Below are 24,821 nucleotides of genomic sequence, written 5' to 3'. Positions count from 1 at the left end.
AGGTCTGCCGTACTGGATGTGCTGCAGGCTGGGCCAGCTTACATAGGAGCCAGGTATGGGCGGAGCCCTACACACAGTACAATACAATGGAAATGAAACTGAAACCAACCACAGTCACAGGCAGAGAAATACTGATGAGTGATGAATGGAATATTTCATCACATTCACCCCTTCTATAGATTTAGTCTGTTCGGGGGTTTGATAGTCCTCTGCGACCGACGTGGCTGTTGTGGTGCCGCGGGTGTCGGCTGGGTGTCCCCGGTGGCCTCCTGGGTCTCTGCCGGGGGTGCCGCCAGGGTTGTTGAAGGGGTAGTTGGTGGGGGTACCGTTGGTCGATGCTCTTCCGGGGGTGATGAAAGAGTAGTGGGTGGGTAAGAGTTGCTGTGGTCATTGTTGCTGCTGTTGTCGTGGTTGTTGTCGTTACCGGCTGGGGCGACGTCTTTTATGGACACGGTGTCCTCCCTTCCGTCGGCGTGCCGGACATACGCGTATTGGGGGTTGGCGTGGAGTAGGTGCACTGACTCCACGAGAGGGTCCGTCTTGTGGCCCCTCACATGCCTTCGCACGAATACCGGACCTGGGGTGGAGAGCCATGACGGCATGGATACGCCTGAGGTGGATTTCCGGGGAAAGACAAACATTCGCTCGTGAGGCGTGGCATTAGTGGCAGTACACAATAGCGACCGTATCGAATGGAGCACATCTGGGAGGACTTCCTGCCAGCGGGAGATAGGGAGGCCTTTGGTCCTTAGAGCTAAAGTGACTGCTTTCCATACTGTCCCGTTCTCTCACTCCACTTGACCGTTACCCCGGGGGTTGTAGCTGGTGGTACGGCTCGTGGCGATCCCCCTGGACAGCATGTACTGGCGTAGCTCTTCACTCATGAAGGACGCCCCCCTATCCGTATGGATGTAGCTCGGCATACCGAACAGGCAGAACAGGCTGTTGAGGCATTTAATGACCATGGCGCTGGTCATGTCTGGGCAGGGGAAGGCGAATGGGAAACGAGAGTATTCGTCCACAATGTTCAGGAAGTAAACATTGCGGTCGACGGACGGGAGGGGGCCCTTGAAATCTAAGCTGAGCCGCTCAAAGGGCCGTGTAGCTTTGATTAAGTGGGCTCTATCTGGGCGGTAGAACCGAGGCTTGCACTCAGCGCAAGTGCGACAGTTTCTGGTCAGGGACCGAACTTCCTCAATCGAGTAGGGTAAGTTGCGGGACTTTATGAAGTGGAACAGCCGCGTGACCCCTGGGTGGCAGAGGTCATTGTGGAGGGTCTGTAGCCGATCCCCGGTGGCGCTAGCACACATCCCTCGTGAGAGGGCGTCGGGGGATTCGTTAAGGGCCCCTGGCCGGTAAATGATGTCATAATCGAAGGTGGAGAGCTCGATCCGCCACCTAAGAATCTTATCATTTTTAATCTTCCCCCTCTGTTTATTATTGAACATAAACGCTACCGACCGCTGGTCGATAAGTAGGGTGAAGCGTTTGCCGGCTAGGTAGTGGCGCCAGTGGCGCACTGCCTCCACGATGGCTTGGGCCTCCTTTTCTACGGAGGAGTGTCTGATCTCGGGCCCTTGGAGGGTCCTCGAGAAGAAAGCTACGGGCCGCCCCGCCTGGTTGAGGGTGGCCGCCAAGGCAAAGTCAGACGCATCACTTTCCACTTGAAAGGGAGTGTTCTCGTCCACTGCCTGTAGCGTGGCCCGCTCAATATCCTGCTTAATGCTTTTGAAGGCGGCATGGGCCTCAGCAGAGAGCGGAAAAGAGGATGCTTTCAAGAGGGGGCGGGCTTTGTCGGAGTAGTTGGGGACCCATTGGGAATAATAAGAAAATAACCCCAGGCACCTTTTCAGGGCTTTGGGAGTGTTGGGCAGGGGCAGCTCCCATAGGGGGCGCAATCGGTCGGGGTCTGGTCCGATTTCCCCATTCTCCACCACGCTGCCTAGTATGCAGAGGCGCGTGGTGTTGTAAACGCACTTGTCCTCGTTGTAGGTGAGGTTGAGTTTTTGTGCGGTTTTCAGGAACCTCTCGAGGTTCGAGTCGTGATCCTGCTGGTTGTGACCGCAGATGGTGACGTTGTCGAGGTAGGGGAAGGTTGCCTGCAAGTGGTGGTCATCGACCATGCGGTCCATCTCCCTCTGGAAGACCGAGACCCCATTCGTCACCCCAAAGGGGACTCTGAGGAATTGGTAGAGGCGTCCGTTCGCCTCGAAGGCGGTGTACGGGCGGTCCTCTGGTCTGATAGGGAGCTGGTGGTACGCTGACTTGAGGTCGATGGTGGAGAACACCCGGTATTGGGCGATTTGGTTCACCATTTCTGATATGCGGGGTAGCGGGTAGGCGTCTAGTTGGGTGTACCTGTTGATCATTTGGCTATAGTCGATCACCATCCGTTTCTTCTCGCTACCCCTTACCACCACCACTTGGGCGCGCCACGGGCTATTGCTGCACACTGTGAGGGGCGGCTGGGACCCACCGTAATTGAGCGTGATGCTTTGGTGGTAGCACTGGAAATCCAGGCCCAAGATCACGCTCGCACATAGATTCTTCATGATTAATACTTTAAAATTATCGTATACAGTTCCGTTAACGGACAATTGTACCGTGCAGTAACCCATAATGGTCGATGTCTGGGTTTTATCAGCCATAGAGATGGTACCCCGAGCAGGGACCACCTTTAGGGAGAGTTGTTGTACCAGTTCAGGGTGGATAAAACTCTCCGTGCTTCCACTGTCGATTAAACATTTAACCCTGCACCCGTTTACCTCGATGTCCACCATTGATTTGGATAGCGGGTGCGGCCTGGTCTGGTCCACTGTGACCGATGCCACTGTAGGGCCCTGATCGAGACAAGATGGCGTCCACGCTGTCTGCTCACAAGATGGCGGACCCCACGAGGTCGGGCAAGATGGAGTCCAAGATGGCCGCTCCCATGGCGCACACGCGGCGGTGGCGGGTTTTCCGGCGGGGTTCCCTCTGCACACTTTCCCGAAGTGCCCCTTCTTACCGCACTTAAAGCAGGTGGTGCCTTTCGCCGGGCACAGGTTTCTGGTGTGCTTCGGCTGCCCGCAGAAGTAGCAGTTGGGTCCCCGACGCGTCGCGGCTGTCGTAGGGCTTCTGGGGGGAGAGCGGGGCCCCGACGGTGTCGGGCTGCCGGGCGGGGAAGATGCCTTCCAAGATGGCGGCGCCCTTGGTGCACACGTGGCGGCGTGGACGGCACGGGCTGAAGAGTAGGCGTCCGAGTTTCTCTGGGCCACATCCAGGGATCGTGCTGTGTCCGCAGCCTGTTTCAGGTCCAATCCCGTTTTTTCCAGCAGTCTCTGCCGGATGTAAGTGTAGCTGAGGCCTGTGATAAAGACATCGCGAACAAGCTCGTCAGTGTACACTGCGGCTTTTACATCTTGGCACTTGCAGTCTTTGCCAAGCGTTTTCAGGGTGCCTAGGAACTCCTCCACCGATTCCCCAGGTCGCTGTGCGCGAGTAGCGAGCAGATGCCTAGCATACACCTCATTCGTAGGCTGCTGGTAATGCGCCTTTAAGATGTCGCAGGCGGCCGGGTACGTGTCGGCACCTTGGATGAGGGGGTAAACCCGGTGGCTTACCCAATTCCGCAGAATTCCGAGTTTCATACTCGCAGCGTCCGTAGCGTCTTTGACGGCTGCGGAATTGTCCAGGAAGAATTCCATACACATAAACCAGTGTCCGAAGCGTGCCGATGCGTCCGAAGCATGCTGGTCCAAATCCAAACGTTCGGGTTTCAGGAGTTGATCCATTGTGTTGAAAATTAAGTCAATAAAATTGATGTGCCTCAATAAATCCGAGACTCGATGTTAGCGAAACAAAACAAGGCTTTTATTGACTTAGAAGGTAACACACAGAGGAGAATGTATCTTCCATCCAGAGGTCTGCCGTACTGGATGTGCTGCAGGCTGGGCCAGCTTATATAGGAGCCAGGTATGGGCGGAGCCCTACACACAGTACAATACAATGGAAATGAAACTGAAACCAACCACAGTCACAGGCAGAGAAATACTGATGAGTGATGAATGGAATATTTCATCACACCTCTCCAGGCATCAACACTGGCAATCGTGCGAAGAGGTGGCAGAGCAAGTCAGTGCCAGCAGCTTAGCTGCAAAGCTTCATTGCCATAACAAGTTCAATGATCTCACTGGAGTTTCAAGGTAAGAATACAGGGGAGAAAAATTTGGTTGGGTTGCACCTCCCATTCGCGCCTTAAAAGGGCACTAATGGGGCGCAAAGCAACTAGTGCCCGAGCACGGCGATGTCTGCGCCGCTCGCGAAATTGACCAGACATTTTGCGGCGGCGCTAAATACTACCGCCCCGATCTCCTGCGCCCGCAGATCGTGACATCAGTCGAGCGTCCAATGCCCTTGTGGTGCCCCGGACCGGATATTGAGTGACGCCACAAGGGCATTGGACGCTCTTGTGCCTGGCACCTTTCTGCCTGGTGCAAGCAATGACAGGAAGACTGGAACGTTTCCCAGTTAGTGTGGCCTGGGAGGGCGCTATTTAAAGGGGGCCTCTTCCTGGCTTTTTCTGTGGTAGACATTTTTGCACCACTCATTCTGACAGAGAGAGAGAGATTCTGAGAGAGAGGAGAGACATCTGCATAGAGTCAATGCTGTGTGAAGTAGTTTTGGCTACTGAGCATCACTTTGCAGGTACTTTTGGATTTGACCTTCATTACTTCGATTACCAAGAGACTATGGGGGCTGCACTGATTCGGGGCATCGTCCTGCGCCTGCAGAATCGGAGGCAACAGAGACGCAGAGAGAGAGTGGCAATCATGACCAGACGGAGACCTTACCCTCCCAGGGTATTTCGGCAACAATTCTCCTACATTAATTTGTCTGAGGAGCAGTGTTTGTGCAGGCTGCGCTTCAGCAAGGAGGTGGTCACTGAACTCTGCCACCTGCTGCAGCCAGATCTGCAGCCTCTACTGAGGACCAGGACGTCTCTGTCGGTGGCAGTGAAGGTCACAGTGGCTCTGAACTTTTATGCCACCGACTGCTTCCAAACAGCTACTGGGGCATCGCCAATATCTCCTAGTTCGCGGTCCATTGCTGTATCCATCAGATCACAAATGCCCTGCTATAAAAGGAGACGCCAGTACATCTCTTTCCTGATGACCCAGGCCAAACAGCATGAAAGCGCATTGGGCTTTGCGAGGATAGTGGGCTTCCCCATGGTGCAGGGCGCCATTGATTGCACGCATGTGGCATTGCGGGCACCGCATGACAAGGCAGAGGTTTTCCGAAACCTCAAGGGGTTCCACTCCTTAAACGTCCAGTTGGTCTGTGACCACAGACAACTGATACTCACTGTCAATGCCCGCTATCATGGCTGCTGCCATGATGCATTCATCCTGTGCCAGACTGCTGTGGCAGAACTTTTCCAGGCACCGCATCAGCCAAGTGGTTGGCTCCTCGGGGACCAGGGTTATCCATTGTGCACCTGGCTGATGACACCGCTCCATAACCCCAACACCCCTGCTGAGCTGCGGTACAACGAGAGCCATCTCACCACCAGGAACATCGTTGAGCAGACGATCGGCGTGCTCAAGCAACGGTTCCACTGTCTGGACCACTCAGGAGGAGCCCTGCAGTACTCGCCTGAGCGAGTCTCCCTCTTCATAGTTGTGTGCTGCATGCTGCAGAACCTGGCAATCCTCAGGACCCAGCCAATGCCACCAGGCCTTGGAGCACCACCGGAGGAGGAAGAGGAGGAGGACGATCAGCAGCAGCACCAAGGCGGGAGGGAGGCCCACAATGTTGAAACTGCAAGGGCCGTCCGTCAACGGCTGATAACAAGCCGTTTCTAGGTCCCCACTGAGGAAATGGCTTCTGGCATGGAGAACAACATGAATGAAAGCAACCCGCAACCCCTAAGCTGGCCAAGGCAGCAATGATTCCAAAGGCCAAACCTGTACATTTTGAATACAAAAACGTATTTATTTTACAAACTCTGTGTGTGTCATTTCTTCATGACAAACTAATAGAAACAAACTGGTTCTCACAACCTGGAGATAATGTCCAAAACACTAAACAAAAGTTTGAACACGAACTTCGGCCTTTAACAAAAAATTGACCAACATTTCGTCACACCTCCTACTTTTTGCCCTTCGAGGGTGATCTCCCCCACTTCCCCCCCTTCCCACCCTCCGTAATGGGGCCCCAGTGGCTGCAGCAAGGCTGGTGGAAGGCTGCTGATTGTCAGAACCTGAGACTACAGATGCCCTTAAAGGACGGCCTCGACCAGATCTGGGCCTGGAGGGCCCGTCTGCAGACTGCACCAACTCTGCATAGGCGGCAACAGTCTGGGCTACAGGCGGTGGCAAGATCAATGGGGAAGTGACAGTGGTGGCAGCAGGAATGCTGTCATGTTGAGAGAGGACAGCAACTCCTGCTCGACTGACACACTGGCACTCCCACGGGGCAGCACATCAGCATCTGGAGCAATCTGCTGGAGCACAGATTGCTGGCCTGCTGCGGCGCGGTGAGAGCCCCGGGAAAATGTGTCCGAACCAGCGAGGATGGCAGCAGTCAGTGCTCACGTGGCCTCAATCTGAGCCTGCATGAGAGCAGTCTGAGATGGGATCACGGCAGCCAGTGACTGAATTGCAGCGCTAAGCATTAGTGTGACATCCACCTGTGCTACAGCGAAGTGCTCCACACTCTTTGCCAGTGATTCAATGCATTCGGGCACCCTTCCCACTGCACCCATGAGCTCAGTGTGCATGTCCACTGCCTGGGTGATCATTTCAACGATGAGCCGCTCCTCCTCTGCGTCCAGTGCAGTAGGACTCAATGGCATACTCTCCCTCCGGGGAGAAGGCCCCCGAGCTTCCCTACCCCCATCAGGTTGCTGCAGCCCGCTGGGTCCTGGAGCTTCACCCTCATCAGGCCCTTCCCCCCTGCTCCCCTCCAGGGAAGGCGTGTTCCCAGTGTGGGCATGGGCTTCCTCGGGAGAGGGTGGCGCTGATGCTCTGGCTTCCTCTTCCTCCTCGCCTGCAGCTTTGCTCCCACTGGCAGCTTGAGGGTCCGTCTCTTCAGCTGGTGAATCACCATCTGAAAGCAGGGAGGTACAAGAGTGGCTTTAGCGTGAGGACAGGGTGGCAGTAAGGGAGGAAGGAGTGCAGCGATTTAGAAAGTTGGATTGAAAGTGTCAAAGGCTGGTGTTGTGAGGGACAAGTGGAGTGAGAGAGGAGAAAAAGGTGATGACCTTGCCATTGCTGTCCCGAACGGTCCAGGGACGACGGGACCGATCACCTGGCTTGCCACAATCCTGTGGACGCGCGCCTCAAGATCGCTGAAGGGTTGCAGCTGAGGCCGCCCTCCACCCGTTCGTTGCTGCTGTCTCCTATTAAGAGATAGCTTGGCCTGCAAGAAAAAGGACGGCGTCTGAGTAAATATACAGCCATGGTCTTGCCTGATGTGCCTCCCATAATTGAATAGCCCTTAATGTATGCAGCCATGGTCTTGCCTGATGCGCCTCCCATAATTGAATAGCCCTTAATGTATGCAAAGTGTGGAATGTGCATGTGTGTTTCATGAGAGGGCCATAGGTGTTGGATGAGTGTTGGACATTGAGGTTTTAAGACCCTCTGGCCATAGAGTGAGGTTAAGATGGAGGGATGGAGAGGTATTGAAAAAAAGCCACTCACCCTGACGACCTGAGTGAGGTCGTTGAACTTTTTGCGACATTGAATATGGGTCCTGGGCACCATGCTCCTGGAGGAGATCTGCTGAGCCACCCCCCTCCACACTCCTCTGTAGTCGTGCGGCAAAGGCCTCCTGCCACTCTCAGGGTAGAGTATAGATCATCTGAGCTCCACCGTGCCAATCAGAGCCTCCAAGGCCCGCTCGCTGAAGCGCTGAGCTCGTTCTCTCACCCTCTCCATAACCCTTGGCTGGAAAATGTAGTCACAGGTCTCTCCAGGCAGAGATTCAAGGCTCCAATGAACAGGGTGTGACTGGAGAGCAAGATCGACCCTCCCCTTTAAGAACTGTCCGGCGCCAGTGTGTCTGTGTTCCATCGCTAACTGACATCACCTGCGCTGTGCCCGCGCTCTGAGTTAGCATCTCGCTCCTCAGTCTTCGCGCCTTAAGACAGGTGTGCAGCACCTGATTTAGCGCTCCAATCACCTCCAGGAGCGATAAAAGCCAAGTTTGCAGTCGGAGGTGATAATTAGCGTCAGACGCTAAACTTTGCGCCCGGCCGATAATCGCGGCGATACTGAATTTCTCCCCCTTGTTCTCTTACTATCTGGTCACACCTCTACCTTCATGACTCACACCACTCACAATACTCCCCTCCCCAACTAACTTCACCTTCCTACAATCACTGCACCACATTTCACTACACCTTCTATTCACACTCACACACTTAACATTATTCCAAGCCTCACTTAGCCATACCTCACTTCTGACACACTACATGGCAGCTATTCTACCATGGCAGGCACATTCTCTAAATACCTCACAAGGCAGTCACTAAAACACTCCCTGTTACTGAAGAGAAAGAGCGTGGTAAGGGGGAATGTGGGTCCATTAAAAACACATGCAGGTGAGACTAAAATGTACAATAAGAAAATGGCAGACTTGTTAAATGAATACTTTGTATCCATTTACACAGTTAAGGGAGGGGGCAAAATACCAGCGGTTCAAGGGAACTAAAAATAAGAGAAGTAATTGAGCTGCTTGCTAAATTTGTTTTTGCTGTTTCTCTTTGTAGTGAGGGCAAGACCCAATAAGGCTGCACTAAAGGAAGACAGTCGGATGGTGGTAGTAAGGTTGTGGGGCTGTTAGTGTATTGGGGATGGGAGGGTTGGTTTAGGTAAAGTGCTCTTCGATGAGCTGGTCTCTGAGCGCTCTGACAGCTAGCAGCACTGGTAGTTGTAGCCTCTCCTCTTCTCCATTCTCCTCCTCCTGTTTTGGCTACAGTTCTCATTGCCCAGGTGGTGGTAAGGGATTGTCCCTCATGATGGCAAAGTGTGGAGCATGCAGCAGATGACCACAAATCTGGATACCTGCTCAGAGGTGTACAGCAATGCTCCTCCGGAACGGTCCAGGCAGTGGAAGCATTGCTTGAGCACGTCGATTGTTTGCTCGATGATGTTTTGGATGACGGCATGGCTCTCATAGTCGATGAGCTCTGCAGCTGTGCCCGGTTTCCTGCCAGAAGTCATGAGCCATGTTCGGAAGGGATATCTCTTGTCACCAAATAGCCATCCTGCAACTTGCCAGCGTGGAAACAAAGTGGCACAGAGGACTGGTGCAGGATTGAAGAGTCATGACTTCTACCAGGATACTGGCCACAGAAGCCTGCTATGCGGGTGAAGCCTAGTGTTCTCTCGTCCTGCTTCGCTCTGTCCACAGGGAAGGAGGTGTAGGTGTTCCTTCTGGTGCAGACAGCCTCTGTGACCTCCCTGTTACAGTGGTGAACTGCGAACTGCGATACGTCATCACAGTCTGGAAGGAGCTCGTGGCATAAAAGATAAGGGACATGATGACCTTGACAGCCACAGGCAATCCTGTCCATGTCCAGGTACAAGGCTCGAGTTGTGGCTGCAGCAGGTGACATAGCTCGGTGACGGCCTCGTTTGTGACAGTGCTCCGTGGTAAAGTTAATGTAGGAGAAGTGCTCCCTGAATACTCGCCGTGGGTATGACCTCCTCCGCAATGCCCTCCTCCTCTTTCCTCTAATGGTAGCTGCTCCTGCTCTCTGCTGCCTTCCTTGCTGCTGCTCCAGCCTTGGAGGCAGAAAATGATCTATGATGCAGCCAACAACACTGCAACACCCGCAAAATCTTATTCTTTGCCAGCAAAGTGAACTTTCTAGCATGTTAAAACACACCAAAAAACACCCTGAACGACAAACCAGCAACTAGCCTATAAGTTCTGCATGATCCCTTTAAATAGCGTTGGTGAGAGGTCCTTCCTGACGGTTAGCGCCACATCTACAAGAGAATTTTCATACATCTATATAATGGCCCAGAAATTCGGGTCTCCACGGGTGAGTACGCACGGGGTACTCACCCGTAAGCCCAATGGAAGTGCCGGTTTCCTGCATGCACTGCGCATGCGCGGGAAACCGGCACTTCCGTTCCCCTGAAAGAAGGGGTTCAGAGGTCAAACGCGTGCGCAGGAGAGGCTGCGCGTGTGCATCGAACTTACGTTTTTTTTTACAGGTTTTCCCGGGAGGGTAAGTCTCCAGAAGTTACACATTTAAAAAGCAGGCGTAAGGCCTGCTTTTTACAAGGTAAGTGGTGAATTAATTAAAATTAAAACATTTTTTCCACAGGTTTATTATTTTTAAATACTTTAAAGAAAGGTAAGTTTATTTTTAGCCCCGTTAGAAAATAAAATTATTTTTCTCAAAAATTTAAATTATTGCTTAAAATAGTTTTTCATGTAATTTAAAGTTTATTTTAAAAACGTGATTTTTTAAAAAATTTATTTGAAGATTTAGTGATGTTTTGGGGCCCGTAGTATTTCTAAGTTTTGACAGCTCTTCCTGTCAAACTTATGAATGGGCATTTCCCTGCTCCGATTGGCTCTCCATGGCCCACATGATCCCAGGGGACGCATCGAACTAACTGCGCCCCTGGGATACGCAAGCACTGCGCGCCGATAGTTGGAGCAGGCCCAGGATCGGAATCCCACGCGGGCCCACAGCTCAGTGGCCGGCGCGCTAGGTAAGTGCAGGTCGGGGGCTTGCACCCGCGGGAAGCCCCCGACCCAAATTTCTGGGCCAATAATTGTTTGTGTCTGCAGTCTCTGTAGGGTTGACTAATCACATTCCATTCAAAAAAATTCTTGAAGCTACTTGAAGTCCTCTGCCTACTAAACCTCAGACCAAACTACTGCAGTGTTACAGGCAACATAGCAAAACAGAGCCGACACTCTCCTGCGCATTGGGATTCAGCGGGTCCCAGCCAGAGGGGGGGAAACATGTGTGTTCACAGTCAGAAGGCCAGTAGCATTGTCACTCTGTTTACTTTATTCTTGACAGGCAGATCATCTGTTACTGCCAGCAGCCTTTTCAGGCAGTGCCATCCAATTCATTTCCCATGAGCAGAGCATCTATTTCTACTGGCAGGGTTTTCAGAATTTTTATTGATGGTGCTCACTCTGTTGAACTGCGCAGTATAATCCTGGACTCATTGTGAGCAAGACCATGGGAGATTCACTGCTCATAATAGCAACAAACTACTTTGCCAGTATTAGCACATCAATGCTTACCTCTAGAGTCCCCCAAGGATCCATCCTTAGGCCGCTCCTCTTCATTATCTATCCTCATTATCATCCGAAGCCATGGGGGTCAGCTTCCACGTGTATACCAATGACACCCAGGTCTACCACTCCACCACCTCTCCCAACCACTCTGCTGCCACTATGCTATCAGTATGTTTCAGTGGCATCCAGTCTTGAAATAGCTGTAACTTCCTCCAGCTAAATATTGTGAAGGCCGCATCCATCAAAGTCACAACACAAAATTGTAATAGTAACATTATGATCCAATAGAGATGAGCAAACTAGCAGCCAGGCCTATCTGAATCAAACTAAAATGTGGTATGACTATTCTGAAGGAAAGGTACAAGCTCACAAGATAATTACGATGAGGAATGCCATTCAGCCCATCTTAATTCATTCATCCAAAAAGATTGTATGGTCCTTCACTTTCAGTTTCCAATTGTTAAATGATTCCAGGGTTTTCACCACTAATTTATCTGGAGGTTTATTCCATACATTGATCACTCTTTGTGTGAAGAAGAATTTCCTGATTACTCTCCCAAATTTATCTTTTATTAGTTTGAACTTTCAATGGCTATGAAGTGCTTTGGAACATTCTGAGGTCACAGTTTAATTTAAAGTAATATTCTGGAGTCACCTTTCCCATTCCCCTATCTATAAGATCACCTCTCAAAGTCCTCCTTTCAATGATGAAAATTCCAAGTCCCTCCAGTCTTTCCTCATGACTCAGACCTTTGACACTAAGGGCTGGATTTTGTGAATGGAGGCAAGTTGAAGGCGGGACTGCAGCTTGTCGTGTCAATGTTCCGCCTCCATCCTCGCCTGGCCAACCAGAGGGATTTTCCCCTGATTGAGCTTGTTAAGCCCGCCCTGCGGACTCAGCAGGCCAATTAGGGAGGAAGTCACTGACAGAGCACGTCAACGTCTGACGTGCTATCTGTCAAGACTTCTTGAAAGAAGAAACGTCAGTGTTTGACAGCTCTGTAAAGCTGTCAAACACTGACATTCTCTTTAGTTTGATGAGTCCTTGTGTTCAGGACTCATCAAACCTTTCAAATTTGTAAATTTCACATGGCTGTTGGATCGGAGGTTCCAACAGGCAGTCTGTGAAATTGATAAGGAGGATGTCGGCTCTCCCGATCCACCGCGGCTGAAGGCTATAGGAAGAAAGCAAGGTAAGTGAACACTTTTTAAAACTTATCACTCACCTTGCATACTTACCACTCCACACTTGCACCCATCACTCACCTCTACATCTTACTTCCAGGTGCCTCTGACCGCCGCAGACCTCCTCCACGTCTCCTCCAACCCGGCGGGGTTCTCCGAGGTCGGGAAGTCTTCACCTGTGAAGGTAAAATGGCACTAATCCTTTTTTCTGCCTGTTAACTACCTGTTAACGGGCAGTTAAAAGGATTAAATGCCTTTCCCGCCTCCAGGAGATGGGACCCGAAGCTGCACATCTTCCCGCCTCCTGGCAAAAGGGCACGGAGGCGGGATGAGGGGGGGTTTGCCATCCGCCCCCCAATTTCCCTGAATTTACCGGCTGTCCCACCTCCACGCCCGCCTCCTCGTGGCTTGGAAAATCCAGCCCGGGGGGTCAGCCTTGTGGCTCTTCTCTGCACTGCCTCCAGTACTTGTATCTCAGTAACCAGAAATGGTTAAAGTACTCAAGTTGCAGTCTGAACAGAGCACTGTACAATTTGCTGACAACTTCCTCTGACTTATATTTTATTGGCTTTGCTGATTGCTGTTGTGCACTGTCTGGTCATGTTGAATGTTGAGTCCAATAAGACTCCTAAGGGGGAGAAATTCAGTTGGTTAGCACCTCCCATTAGCACCTAGGCGCTAATGGGGCGCTGATGCAGTAGCGCCGGGATGAGGCGAATCTAGCACCAAATCTGACCCCCCCCCCCGTAGCGCCGCCGCTAAGTTACAGCTGGGGACTTCAATGCCAGGCAGATCATGACGTCAGTGCAACGCTCACTGGGCGCCCGATCTGCCAAATTCATTTTCGCCCCCCCTGCCTTAGCGACTCACCCCCCACAGCGACAGGGAGAGGAGGCATCAAGCAGGCGGATGCCAGCTCCAGGGGCGCTACTTAAAGGGATCATGAGCAATGAGTCACAGCTGTCAGGTTAGTGCTGTTTCACTGCTTCCTTGTCAGTTTGACATTGTGCAATAGTTTAATTCAGTCATTTAAAGGTTCTTTAGTTTCAGCAGTGTTGTGGTTACTAAAAATTAGTTACATTTATTCTGACAACATATCACAGTGCTACACCTGGTTACATTAATGGGGGCTGTACTGGCAGTCGACCTCGCCCTCCAGGATCTACTGCAGAGGCAGCGAGAAAGATTGGAACATGTGGCCAGAGGGAGGAGGAGGGCCATCAGGGCTCTCAACAGGAGGCCTTACCCTCCCAAGGTATTCCAACAGCACTTCTCCTACCTTTAATGAAGCGAGGAGCAGTGTATTAGAGGGCTCCGCATCACCAAGGTGGTGGTCACAGAACTCTGCCACCTCCTCCAAACAGACCTCCAGCCTCACACCAGGGTGACTTAAACCCCAGATCCCTTTTGCTCACTACATGCCCATCATGCCACCCCTCTGTCATGCTATATCACAGCATCCTCCTGGGCACAAAGTTGAAATGAGAGAGACCACAAAGTAATGCAAACTCCATGAATAAATGTATGCATAAACATATCACATACATCACAATCATTCCAAAAACTAATGACCCTTGTGCCTGCCATAGTTGAATAGCTGTCATTGTGTGTAAGGCGTGAGGTGTGGGTGTGAGTGTTGGTAGGTAGAAATTGTTGGTGTGTGAGTGCTGGGGATTTGGTGCTTTGGGCAGTGTGTGAAGCTTGTGGTGCAGATGGTGGTATGTAACATTTGGTGAAGCCTTCAATCACCCTGACCACCCGACTGAGGTGGATCTGCCATGACCACACCTGCTTCAGTCCTCCAGCTCCTTCTCCTTGTTGTGCTTCTCCTTGCTGAGGCAGCTGCAGCCAGCAATGCTGAGAATGAGGTGCTGCAGCATCAATGAACCTCCCTTTTAAGTACTAGGAAAAGCCTGTGGCGATGATGGCTTGAGATTAGACTGCACCCGATATTGGTCAGCGCTTTGAGTTTAACACCACTGAGCTAGGCCATTAGCGTTTGATTTAGCGCTCCAATTCTTTTTTTGAGCACTCCAATTCTTTCTTTGAGCAATGAGAATGAATTTTGCATGCAGTCTGAATCATTAGCGCCTGGCGCTCAATCTCAAACTTTTCTAAAGTTACCGCCCATTCCTGGGCTGTAATGAATTTCTCCCCCTTTCTGTAGTATCTGATCTGCCCCCTCTGATTCCATTGTTCCTCTTAGTTTGGTATCATCAACAAATTTAACCATTTCACACTAAGTTTCTGATATGGACCATGAAGTGACAGTAGCTGAATATAGGCAGCCACTTACCCATGGAAACACACTATTTGTTACAGCACAGAGGCTATACATGCATTTGCACCTACACCTTACAACAACTACCGATAACAGTATCATAGTGGTTATGTTACTGGACTAGTAATCCAGAGGCCTGGACTAATGATCCAGAGACAGCTGAGCGCACTGGATACAGCAAAGGCTATGGGCCCTGACAACATCCCGGCTGTCGTGCTGAAGACTTGTGCTCCAGAACTAGCCGCGCCTCTCACCAAGCTGTTCCAGTACAGCTACAACACTGGCATCTACCCGACAAAGTGGAAAACTGCCCAGGTATGTCCTGTCCACAAAAAGCAGGACATATCCAAATTCCCCTCCAAGTCACACACCATCCTGACTTAGAAGTATATCGCCAATCCTTCATCGTCGCTGGGTCAAAATCCTGGAACTCCCTCCCTACCAGCACTGTAGGAGTAGCTTCGCCACACGGACTGCAGCGGTTCAAGAAGGCAGCTCACCACCACCTTCTCAAGGGCAATTAGGGATGGGGAATAAATGCTGGCCTTGCCAGCGACGCCCATATCCCAGGAATGAATTTAAAAAAATTGCTTTATGTAAAGTTACAATTGGGCATCTATTTGTTTCTAGAATTCAAAACCATACACCATAATTGATTGGGCAATTGATCGAAGTTAACAAGAGTGCCTGCATGTTTTGGAAAACAGAAATAGTCTACAATACAGTGAGAAACAAGTGCTTGTTATTGATATAGGAGACATTGTTACACAAAGGGCCCAGATAAATCAATGCACTATATTTCTTAACCTTGATTACGACATTTACATTCAACTCATGAAGCTCATTGATAATTAATATAAAATGATAGAAGACATTCACATTTTATATTTTTGAAGCTCACTGATAATTAAAATAAAATGGTTTCTTCATAACTGAATTAATTAGACTAAAGCTATTAATGTTTTAATTACCTTCAGATTAATTAACATCATTGATTAATTCTGCCTTTGTTAACACTAGTATTGTAGTCTATCCAGTGATAAGACATTCAATGGAGGGATTGAAGCTAAGCTGTGTTCATACTGATTATATTGTCCACAATTCGTAAGCAAAGTCCACATAGAATTTTTCTTTCAGTTGTACTGAAAATTAGATTTTCCTTCATTGGTTCTTAATTTTCCAATAACGTTATCAAATATTTTTAGGTAGCTGCTTCATTCCAATTAAATCTTGGTTTACGTGGAACCTATACAGCTTGACTGAATCAAACGTAATGTTGTTTCATCGCGCATGTTTTTGTATTGCAAAAGTATAAAATACAATAGAGAGCTTCAGAAAATACAATCAATAAACATTTGTACACAGAACATATGTTTTAAACAAATAAAGAATAATTGTGCTTTACTCACTGAATCACCATGTTAGTGTGACTGAAGGCAAGTAAGTCCAACTTCATATGAGGTATACGGGTTACATGTAGACATGCAAAATGTTCATAGTGAGAACATCTTTAGGATAAATGGTGATTCTTTAAAAAGTAGATGGTTCCTTACTTTGTTAAACTGTGTCAGCTATGGCTCAGTTGGCAGCACACACTCGCCTCTGAGTCAGAAGGTTGTGGGTTCAGGTCCCACTCTAGGGACTTGAGCACATAAATCTAGGCTGACACTCCAGTGCAGTGCTGAGGGAGTGCTGCACTGTTGGAAGTGCCGTCTTTCAGATGAGACGTTAAACCGAGGCCCCACCTGCTCTCTCAGGTGGATGTAAATGATCCCATGGCGCTATCTTGAAGAAGAGCAGGGGAGTTATCCCCGGTGTCCTGGCCAATATTTTTCCCTCAATCAACATAACAAAAACAGATTATCTGGCCATTATCACATTGCTATTTGTGGGAGTTGCTGTGCGCAATTGGCTGCCGCATTTCCCACATTAGAACAGTGACTACACTCCAAAAGTACTTAATTGGCTGTAAAGCACTTTGAGACATTCGGTGGTCGTGAAAGGTGCTATATAAATGCAAGTCTTTCTTTCTTTTAAACTCCCCAAGTCCTGATAAGAATAGATACGAGAGAGTGGAATAGAAAATGCATTTCCTATTCATCAGTAGGGAGAAACATCATAAGGTCACAGGAGAAGTTCTACCCAGGTTGTGTGCTACCAGCCTGCCTCTATCTAGCAATTCCAAAGTACAAAACAGGAGGCACATAAGAGATGCCAATAAGTTTAAAAACTACTGCCTGGAGTGTGGGCAACACTGGCATTTGTTGCCCGTCTCTAGTTGCCCTGAATATCTGAGTGGCTTTCTGGGATACCTCAGAGGGCCTTAAGAGTCAGTACTGACTCTAGTGTAGGCCAGAACAATAGGAGTGACAGGTTACCTTCTCTGGAGGACAATTGTGAACCAATGTGTTTTTACAACAATCCAGCAGCTTTTTCTGGTACCAGCCCACAGATAACACCTCTATTAAATTCAATTCCACGACTTGTGGCATAGGTTGCTAGACCAGGATCATGACCATTACGCTACCATAGTCACATTACAAACAAATGTTTATTTCATGTAGGATTGTAGGGAAATTCACTAGCACGTATTTTCCGTTTAATAAAATAATGATGCAGTAGCCAGCAAGGTGCTCAAAATGGCCTGTGCCACGTAATGCAAAATGGCATCAGTTCAGTCATTCGAGCTTAACCCATAAAAATGGATAACACACTTACCTTTTACCCTGCAGGCACATAGTTAAAGTAGGGTGACCATATTTTCTAAAGCGAATCCGGGGACACGCAGGGTGGGAGCACAGCAAAGTAGCCAGGACAGATAATGTAGGTTGTGCAATGTAGCGAGGCAAAAATTTTAAGCAGCCTATAAATTAACAGTTGCGCAGCTACACTACAAATGTAAAACAAATGTGCATATAATTACTGCGGGTGTGACGTCACACTATTGAAGCGCATTCAGACACAGTTTAAAATGACACAGTAGCATTGTTCAGGAAGGTCAGTTTTTTGTACCCACTGTCTACACTGCTGCAGGCTCTTGCTGACACCTGTCCTTTTGTCTCTGCAGCGTTGCCAACCATTTTGTTTCAAAAATAAACTTGGCATATATTAACGGAATCATTGGGCGACTGACCAATCAGCGCTCACGGTGGGTGTGATTGACAGGGGGCGCCCGGGAAGGAAACGTGCAATCAAGTTAGGGTGAATGGTAGCACAGTGAGAACCAGTGCCCTGTGTAGCTTTGTAGTCCATTGACGCATTGTGTAGTGTGAGCCTGGTAGGTATCCCTATGTATATAATGGTACAGTATATGTGTGTTGTACATCATATTCCAACATGAGAAATTAAAAGTTAGGGTATTCGGGGAAGAGTTTCATGAACCAGGGACTCTTCCGGGGACGTTGTTTGCCCTGGGACACAGTACCTCATCCGGGGACTGTCCCCGGAAAATAGGGACATATGGTCACCCTAAGTTAAAAGGGACAGACTTTATTTTTCCCTTCCTCTCCACTCAAAGTGGCTCTCACCCTACCCTTCCAACTGACTATATCCAAATCTCTGCCCTTAAATGGATTTATTTAAGGAGCAGTTATCATCCCTTGATTCCAATAGTGACCCTGTTTGTCATGTATCAAAATATATAATCCCCGTAACTGATGTGGGTACACAATAATACCTATAGGTGAATAATTTGGTTGGTATTCAGCCACATATCCTCTCCGTCTCCAAGAGCGCTTAATTCTACCTCCGTAACATCGCCCGTCTCCGTCCCGCCTTTACCCGTCGGCTGCTGAAACTTTCATCCATGCCTTTGTTACCTCCAGACTCGACTATTCCAATGCTCTCTTGGCCAGCCTCTCACATTCCACCCTCTGTAAACTTCAGCTCATCCAAAACTCTGCTGCCTGTAACCTAACTCACACCAAATTCCATTCACCCATCACCTCTGTGCTCGCTGACCTATATTGGCTCCCAGTCCGGCAACACCTTGAATTTAAAATTCTCATCCATGTGTTCAAATCCCTCCATGGTCTCGCCCCTCCCTATCTATATAGCCTCCTCCAGACTGACAACCCTCTGAGATCTCTGCGCTGCTCCAATTCTGGCCTCTTGCACATCCCTGATTTCCACTGGCCCACCATTGGTGACCGTGCCTTCAGCTGCTTAGGTCCTAAGTTCTGGAATTCTCTCCCTAAACCTCTCCGCCTCTCTACTCACTCTCCTCCTTTAAGCCGCTCCTTAAAATCTACATCTTTGACCAAGCTTTTGGTCACCTGTCCTAATATCACTGTGTGGCTCGGTGTCAAATTTTGTTTGATAACGCTCCTGTAAAACGGCTTGGGACGTTTTACTATGTTAACGGCGCTACATAAATGCAAGTTGTTGTTGTTCCACATTTCAACTCTCACTGACAGAGACACTGTTGTCTCACTCATTCCAAGTTATTATGACAGCCTACTATAAAATCATCACACAAACTAGCATTATAACTTCATATTGGATGCCCTTGCATCTTAAAAATACTGAAAGACACATGTATAAATGATCATTTTTATGCCACTGTGCAGGTATCACTGTGCTGTAAACACTACTTAAGCCATTAAAGGCATTCATATCTTTCTATTGCAGCAGAGTGTTGAGTGTTCCAATTGGCTTCAATCCATTTTACTATAGTATGCAAATAACCTTTTGCCTACAACAGGCTTTGCAGCACTCTTCAACAGCCAAAATCAAGTTCAACAAATGCTGTGCATGTTCTGGCTCCCGTGTTTGTATCAAGTGACAGAAGCACTAAACTTCTAGGCATAATGCCAAAGATCTGGGATTTTGATATCCCATTGTGTAGTAGATCCAAGCTTAAATTCTAGCTTTGGTACAAATCTTTTGTCTCCAAACTACAGGAAACTTTCTTTTATCCGGCACGGACGGGACCGACATGGTGCCGGTTCATCAAAAATTCCGGATAACCGAACGCTATAGTAAAAGATAGGGAGAGCTGACAGCTCCGTATAAAGCAACAAACACTGTTGCTTAGCAACAACTGTAGAACAATGAACACAAGTTGCAAGCGTCTCTGTAGCTTAGCAACAGCTGCAGCCACACCCTTGCACAGCACAGATGGAAGAAGGCAAATAAATATGAAGTAAAACCTACTCCTGAATTTTGCCGGTTAACCGAGATTTCCGGTTAAATAGGTGCCGGTAAATCGAAAATTTCCTGTATACTGTACAATTCTGAAAAGGAGAGCGGTTTCAACTCCACTCTTGAACAAACTTCACAACAAAAGCAGGTTAATACAAAATGAACATTTTACACTCATTCATTAACTTCATCAAAAGTTATTTCAGCTTCTCTTCTTTGGAGCCTGAAATGACAACTCTTTATTACCATGTATATAAAATATATCATTATCAACACATGAAAGTACAAACCTGTGAAAAGGTGTCTACTGGTGCTCATTCTGGTAGATCTCTGTACAGTACAGCACAAGTGCAGCAAGGCCAGCATGGTGATTATCAAGACAATGCTCTGCCACAGAAGGGTCACTTCAAAATGTCTTCCAAACCTGCATAAATAATTAGTGCTATTGTTAGAAATTTGCATGCACCACAAAATATTTTTTGGAAAGTACAAACGTAAAAATGACGAAAACATGTATGACATATATGCTCTCTAATGGCCAATTGAGTTTATCCAGCGAGTAATGGGAACGGTAGCATAGTGGTTACGTTACTGGACTAGTAATCCTATAGGTGTGGATTAATGATCCGGAGACATGGGCCCCGATTTTCTGGCCGCCATCGGGCGGCTTTTCATGCGGCCGGGGGCCGAAAATCAGCGAAAAAGCGGGTCGGGACCCCCCCCCCCCGCCTGATTCCCCGCCCCGTCCGACTTTCGGACTGCTGTTTCCACGCGTCCTGCTTCAGTCCTGGCCGCCGCTGGCGGGACTGCTCGTCGGAGCACTAATCACCAATGATCACCTTGTTAAGGAAGATTTTCCAGGGCCATTGCGACTTTGGGGCTTTCCCCACATGAAACACGCCTGCGGGGAACCCCGCTGCTGAGAGCTGGCGTGAAAACAGCTGGCTTGCTTGCTTGCAGCAGCAGGTCGCTGAGGGCTGAAGAGATTTAAATAGGCAGCATTTGCAGGCTGCAGGACCTTGTTGATCAAGGCTTTGGGGAACTTTTTGAAGCCTTAGGAGCAGCTGTAGAAAGTTGGAGCCTCACACACTTCTCCAGTGTGAGCTCCTGGGAAGCCCTTCTCACCACCCTAACTCAGCGCCCCCTCAACGGAGGCATCTGCCAGAAGCATGGGAGGCCTTTGGTACCTTCCCTTCCTGGCATTGGAGGATCTCCAACAGCAGAGGCGGCAGCAGTAGAACCAGGAACAGCAGGATGAGCACCAGGAGCACCAGGCTGCTGCTCACTCACCTGAAGCTGCACAGGCCAGAAGGGGCCAGCGCTTGGAAGTGGCTTGAGAGCACCTTGCTGCGCTTTAGGGGGCCAGTGGGACCCGTTTCTGCACTGGCAGTCCTACTCAGAAGGACTTCCATGAAGATCTGGTTTCTCTGTTCAACAGATGGCCAACGCTCCTCAAGCGATGTCATTCTCTTATGAGCACTCACCATGTTTTCCGTACCCTGGCGAGTTATCTCCTGCATGGAGGTTGCCAACCTTTCCATGGTGATGCGTTCATGCGCCAATGACTCCACAAAGGCTCTGCTCATGGTCGCTATGGACTCCTCCATTTGCTCCACACTCGCAGCGACCCTGGAGACAAAACCTGCCAGAGGCTCCTGCATCTGTGCATGGAGATCCATCACCTCTTCTCTTGCGGATGGACCCAGAGGCAGAGGGTCGACATGCAGCTGAGCTGAGTTGGCAGAGTCCTGCGCCCTCCGACGAGGACTCTCCACTGCTGTCCCTGTCTCCAGAATCTGCTGAGGCTCACTTGTGAGCTGTGAAACATCAGGTGACAACACTACTCTATGTCCCGAAGGTCCCCCCGAGGTGTAAGTGTCTGCGCTGGTGCTGGGTGCGCTTACTTCTGCTGACGCTGTACCCTCAGAGGTTGGAGCTTCCTCTGAGGAGTCTGGCTGCACAGCCTCTTCCTCCTCCACAGTGAGGACGGGGGCTCTGGATGGTACTGTGCGGGAGTAAAGGAAGGAGTTAGAGATGTAATGCCAAGGTTCTTCTGGTGACTCCCAGCGAGTTGGCATCTTCTGACACCTGCATCCATGCAGCATTGGTCTCAGTGGGAGGCCTCTTCCTCCCTGACCTAGGGAAGAGGACCTCCCTGTGGGCCCTAAACCCATCCAATAATGCCTGCAGTGAAGCCTCGTCGAATTTGGAGGCAGCTCGGGGTCTGGCACTGGCCACAGCTGCTGCAGGCTCCTCTGGCATCCCGTATGGTTCGTTTGGAAGCCTTCAGAGGATGCAATGCTTGCTGTGGACCTTGAAAGCACCACAAATGATGACATCATACTGTGGGGATTTCTGACTCGAATTGGACAATTAGCAAGGCTTCCCACATGCTGGGAATTAATTGGCCACTTGAGGGAAAATTGCATGGAGCTGGCTGACACTTTTTTATGTGTCAGAAACCCCACATTCGGGGAAACCTGACCATTTCCCACACAAGCCGAAAATCGGGGCCATGAGTTCAAATCCCACCATGGCAGCTGGGGAATTTAAATTCAGTTACAGTAATTAAATAAATCTGGAATAAAAAAAGTTAGTATCAGTAATGGACAGATACATCTGCGACAGTTAGATTGGTGACTATGAAACTATCGGATTGTCGTAAAAACCCATCGGGTTCACTAATGTCCTTTAGGGAAGGAAACCTGCCGCCCTTACCTGGTCTGGCCTACATGTGACTCCAGACCCACAGCAATGTGGTTGACTCTTAACTGCCCTCTGAAATGGCCTAGCAAGCCACTCAGTTGTAACAAACCACTACAAGAAACAATTTTAAGAATAAAACCGGACGGACCACCCAGCATCGACCTTGGTACGGACACGACGACGGCACATCCAGCCCAGTCGACCCTGCAAAGTCCTCCACACCAGCATCAAAATTGGGAGAGCTGTTCCACAGACTAGTCAAGCAACAGCCTGACATAGTCATACTCACAGAATCATAACTTTCAGCCAATGTCCCAAACTCCTCCATCACCATCCCTGGGTATGTCCTGTCCCACCGGCAGGACAGACACACCAGGGATGGCAGCACAGTGGTATACAGTCAGGAAGGAATGGTCCGCAACATTGACTCCGGACCCCATGAAGTCTCATGGCTTCAGGTCAAGCATGGGCAAGGAAACCTCCTGCTGATTACCACCTACTGCCCTCCCTCAGCTGATGAATCAGAACTTCTCCATGTTGAACACCACTTGGAAGAAGCAATGAGAGTAGCAAGGGCACAGAATGTTCTCTGGGTGGGGGACTTCAATGTCCATCACCAAGAGTGGCTCATTAGCACCACTACTGACCGAGTTGGCCAAGTCCTGAAGGACATAGCTGCCAGTCTGGGCCTGTGACAGGTGGTGAGAGAAAACCAACAAGAGGAAAAAACCTACTTGACCTCGTCCTCACCAATCAATCTACCTGTCGCAGATGCATCTGTCCATGACAGCATTGGTAGCAATGACCACCACATAGTCATTGTGGAGACAAAGACCTGTCTTCACACTGAGGACACCCTCCATCATGTTGTGTGGCACTACCACCATGCTGAATGGGATAGGTTCAGAACAGATCTAGCAGTTCAAAACTGGGCATCCATGAGGTGCTGTGGGCCATCAGCAGCAGCAGAATTGTATTCCACCACAATCTGTAACCTCATGGCCCAGCATATCCCTCACTCTACCATTACCAGCAAGCCAGAGGACCAACCCTGGTTCAATAAGGAGTGTAGAAGAGCATGCCAGGAGTAGCACCAGGCGTACCTAAAATTGAGGTGTCAACCTGGGGAAGCTGCAACACAGGATTACATACATGCTAAACAGCGGAAGCAGCATGCTATAGACAGGGCTAAGCGATCCCACAATCAACAGATCAGATCAGATCAAAGCTCTGCAGTGCTGCCACATCCAGTCATGAATAGTGGTGGACAATTAAACAGCTAATGGGAGGAGGAGGCTCCATGAATATCCCCATCCTCAATAATGGAGGAGCCCAGCACGTGAGTGCAAAAGGCAAAGCTTAAGCGTTTGTAACCATCTCCAGCCAGACGTGTCGAGTGCATGATCCATATTGACCTCCTCTTGAGGTCCCCACCATCACAAAAGCCAGTCTTCAGCCAATTCAATTCACTCCACGTGATATCAAGAAAGGGCTGAGCGCACTGGATACAGCAAAGGCTATGGGCCCCGACAACATCCCGGTTTTCGTGCTGAAGACTTGTGCACCAGAACTAGCCATGCCTCTAGCCAAGCTGTTCCAGTACAGTTACAACACTGGCATCTACGCGACAATGTGGAAATCTGTCCAGGTATGTCCTGTCCACAAAAAGCAGGACAAATCCAATCCGGTCAGTACCGCCCCATCAGTCTACTCTTAATCATCAGCAAAGTGATGGAAGATGTCGTTGAGAGTGCTATCAAGTGGCACTTACTCACTAATAACCTGCTTACTGGTGCCCAGTTTGGGTTCCACCAGGACCACTCGCCTCCAGACCTCATTACAGCCTTGGTCCAAACATGGACAAAGGAGCTGAATTCCAGAGGTGAGGTGAGAGTGACTGCCCTTGACATCAAGGCAGCATTTGACCGAGTGTGGCATCAAGGAGCCCTAGTAAACTGAAATCAATGGGAATCGTAGGGGAAAACTCTCCACTGGCTGGAGTCATACCTAGCACAAAGGAAGATGGCTGTGGTGGTTGGTGGTTATTCATCACAGCCCCAGGACATTGCTGCAGGGGTTCCTCAGGGCAGTGTCCTAGGCCCAACCATCTTCACCTGCTTCATCAATGACCTTCTCTCCATCATAAGGTCAGAAATGGGGATGTTTGCTGATGACTGCACAGTGCTCAGCGCCATTCACAACTCCACAGATAATGAAGCAGTGCATGCCCGCATGCAACAAGACC

The 24,821-nt window shown here is 49.4% G+C and overlaps 1 protein-coding gene across 2 annotated transcripts in view; it reads right to left on the bottom strand.

Annotated features, from left to right (window-relative positions):
* The window catches only part of LOC147116668 (solute carrier family 66 member 2), a 125,175-nt gene that overhangs the window by 80,204 nt on the left and 20,150 nt on the right, over positions 1-24,821 (bottom strand). For both annotated transcript variants that reach the window (XM_085991767.1, XM_085991768.1), the window contains exon 3: positions 20,161-20,294. In XM_085991767.1, the coding sequence (XP_085847893.1) occupies positions 20,161-20,294 (134 nt within the window). The remainder of the gene's footprint in view (positions 1-20,160; positions 20,295-24,821) is intronic.

The sequence above is a fragment of the Somniosus microcephalus genome, chromosome 6 (genome assembly GCF_052327205.1).
Source record: "Somniosus microcephalus isolate GS21.2 chromosome 6, FLI_Smic_1.0, whole genome shotgun sequence".
Lineage (NCBI taxonomy): Eukaryota > Metazoa > Chordata > Chondrichthyes > Squaliformes > Somniosidae > Somniosus > Somniosus microcephalus.
The sequence above is the reverse complement of the archived record's forward strand: the minus strand, read 5'-3'. Positions and strand labels throughout refer to the sequence as shown.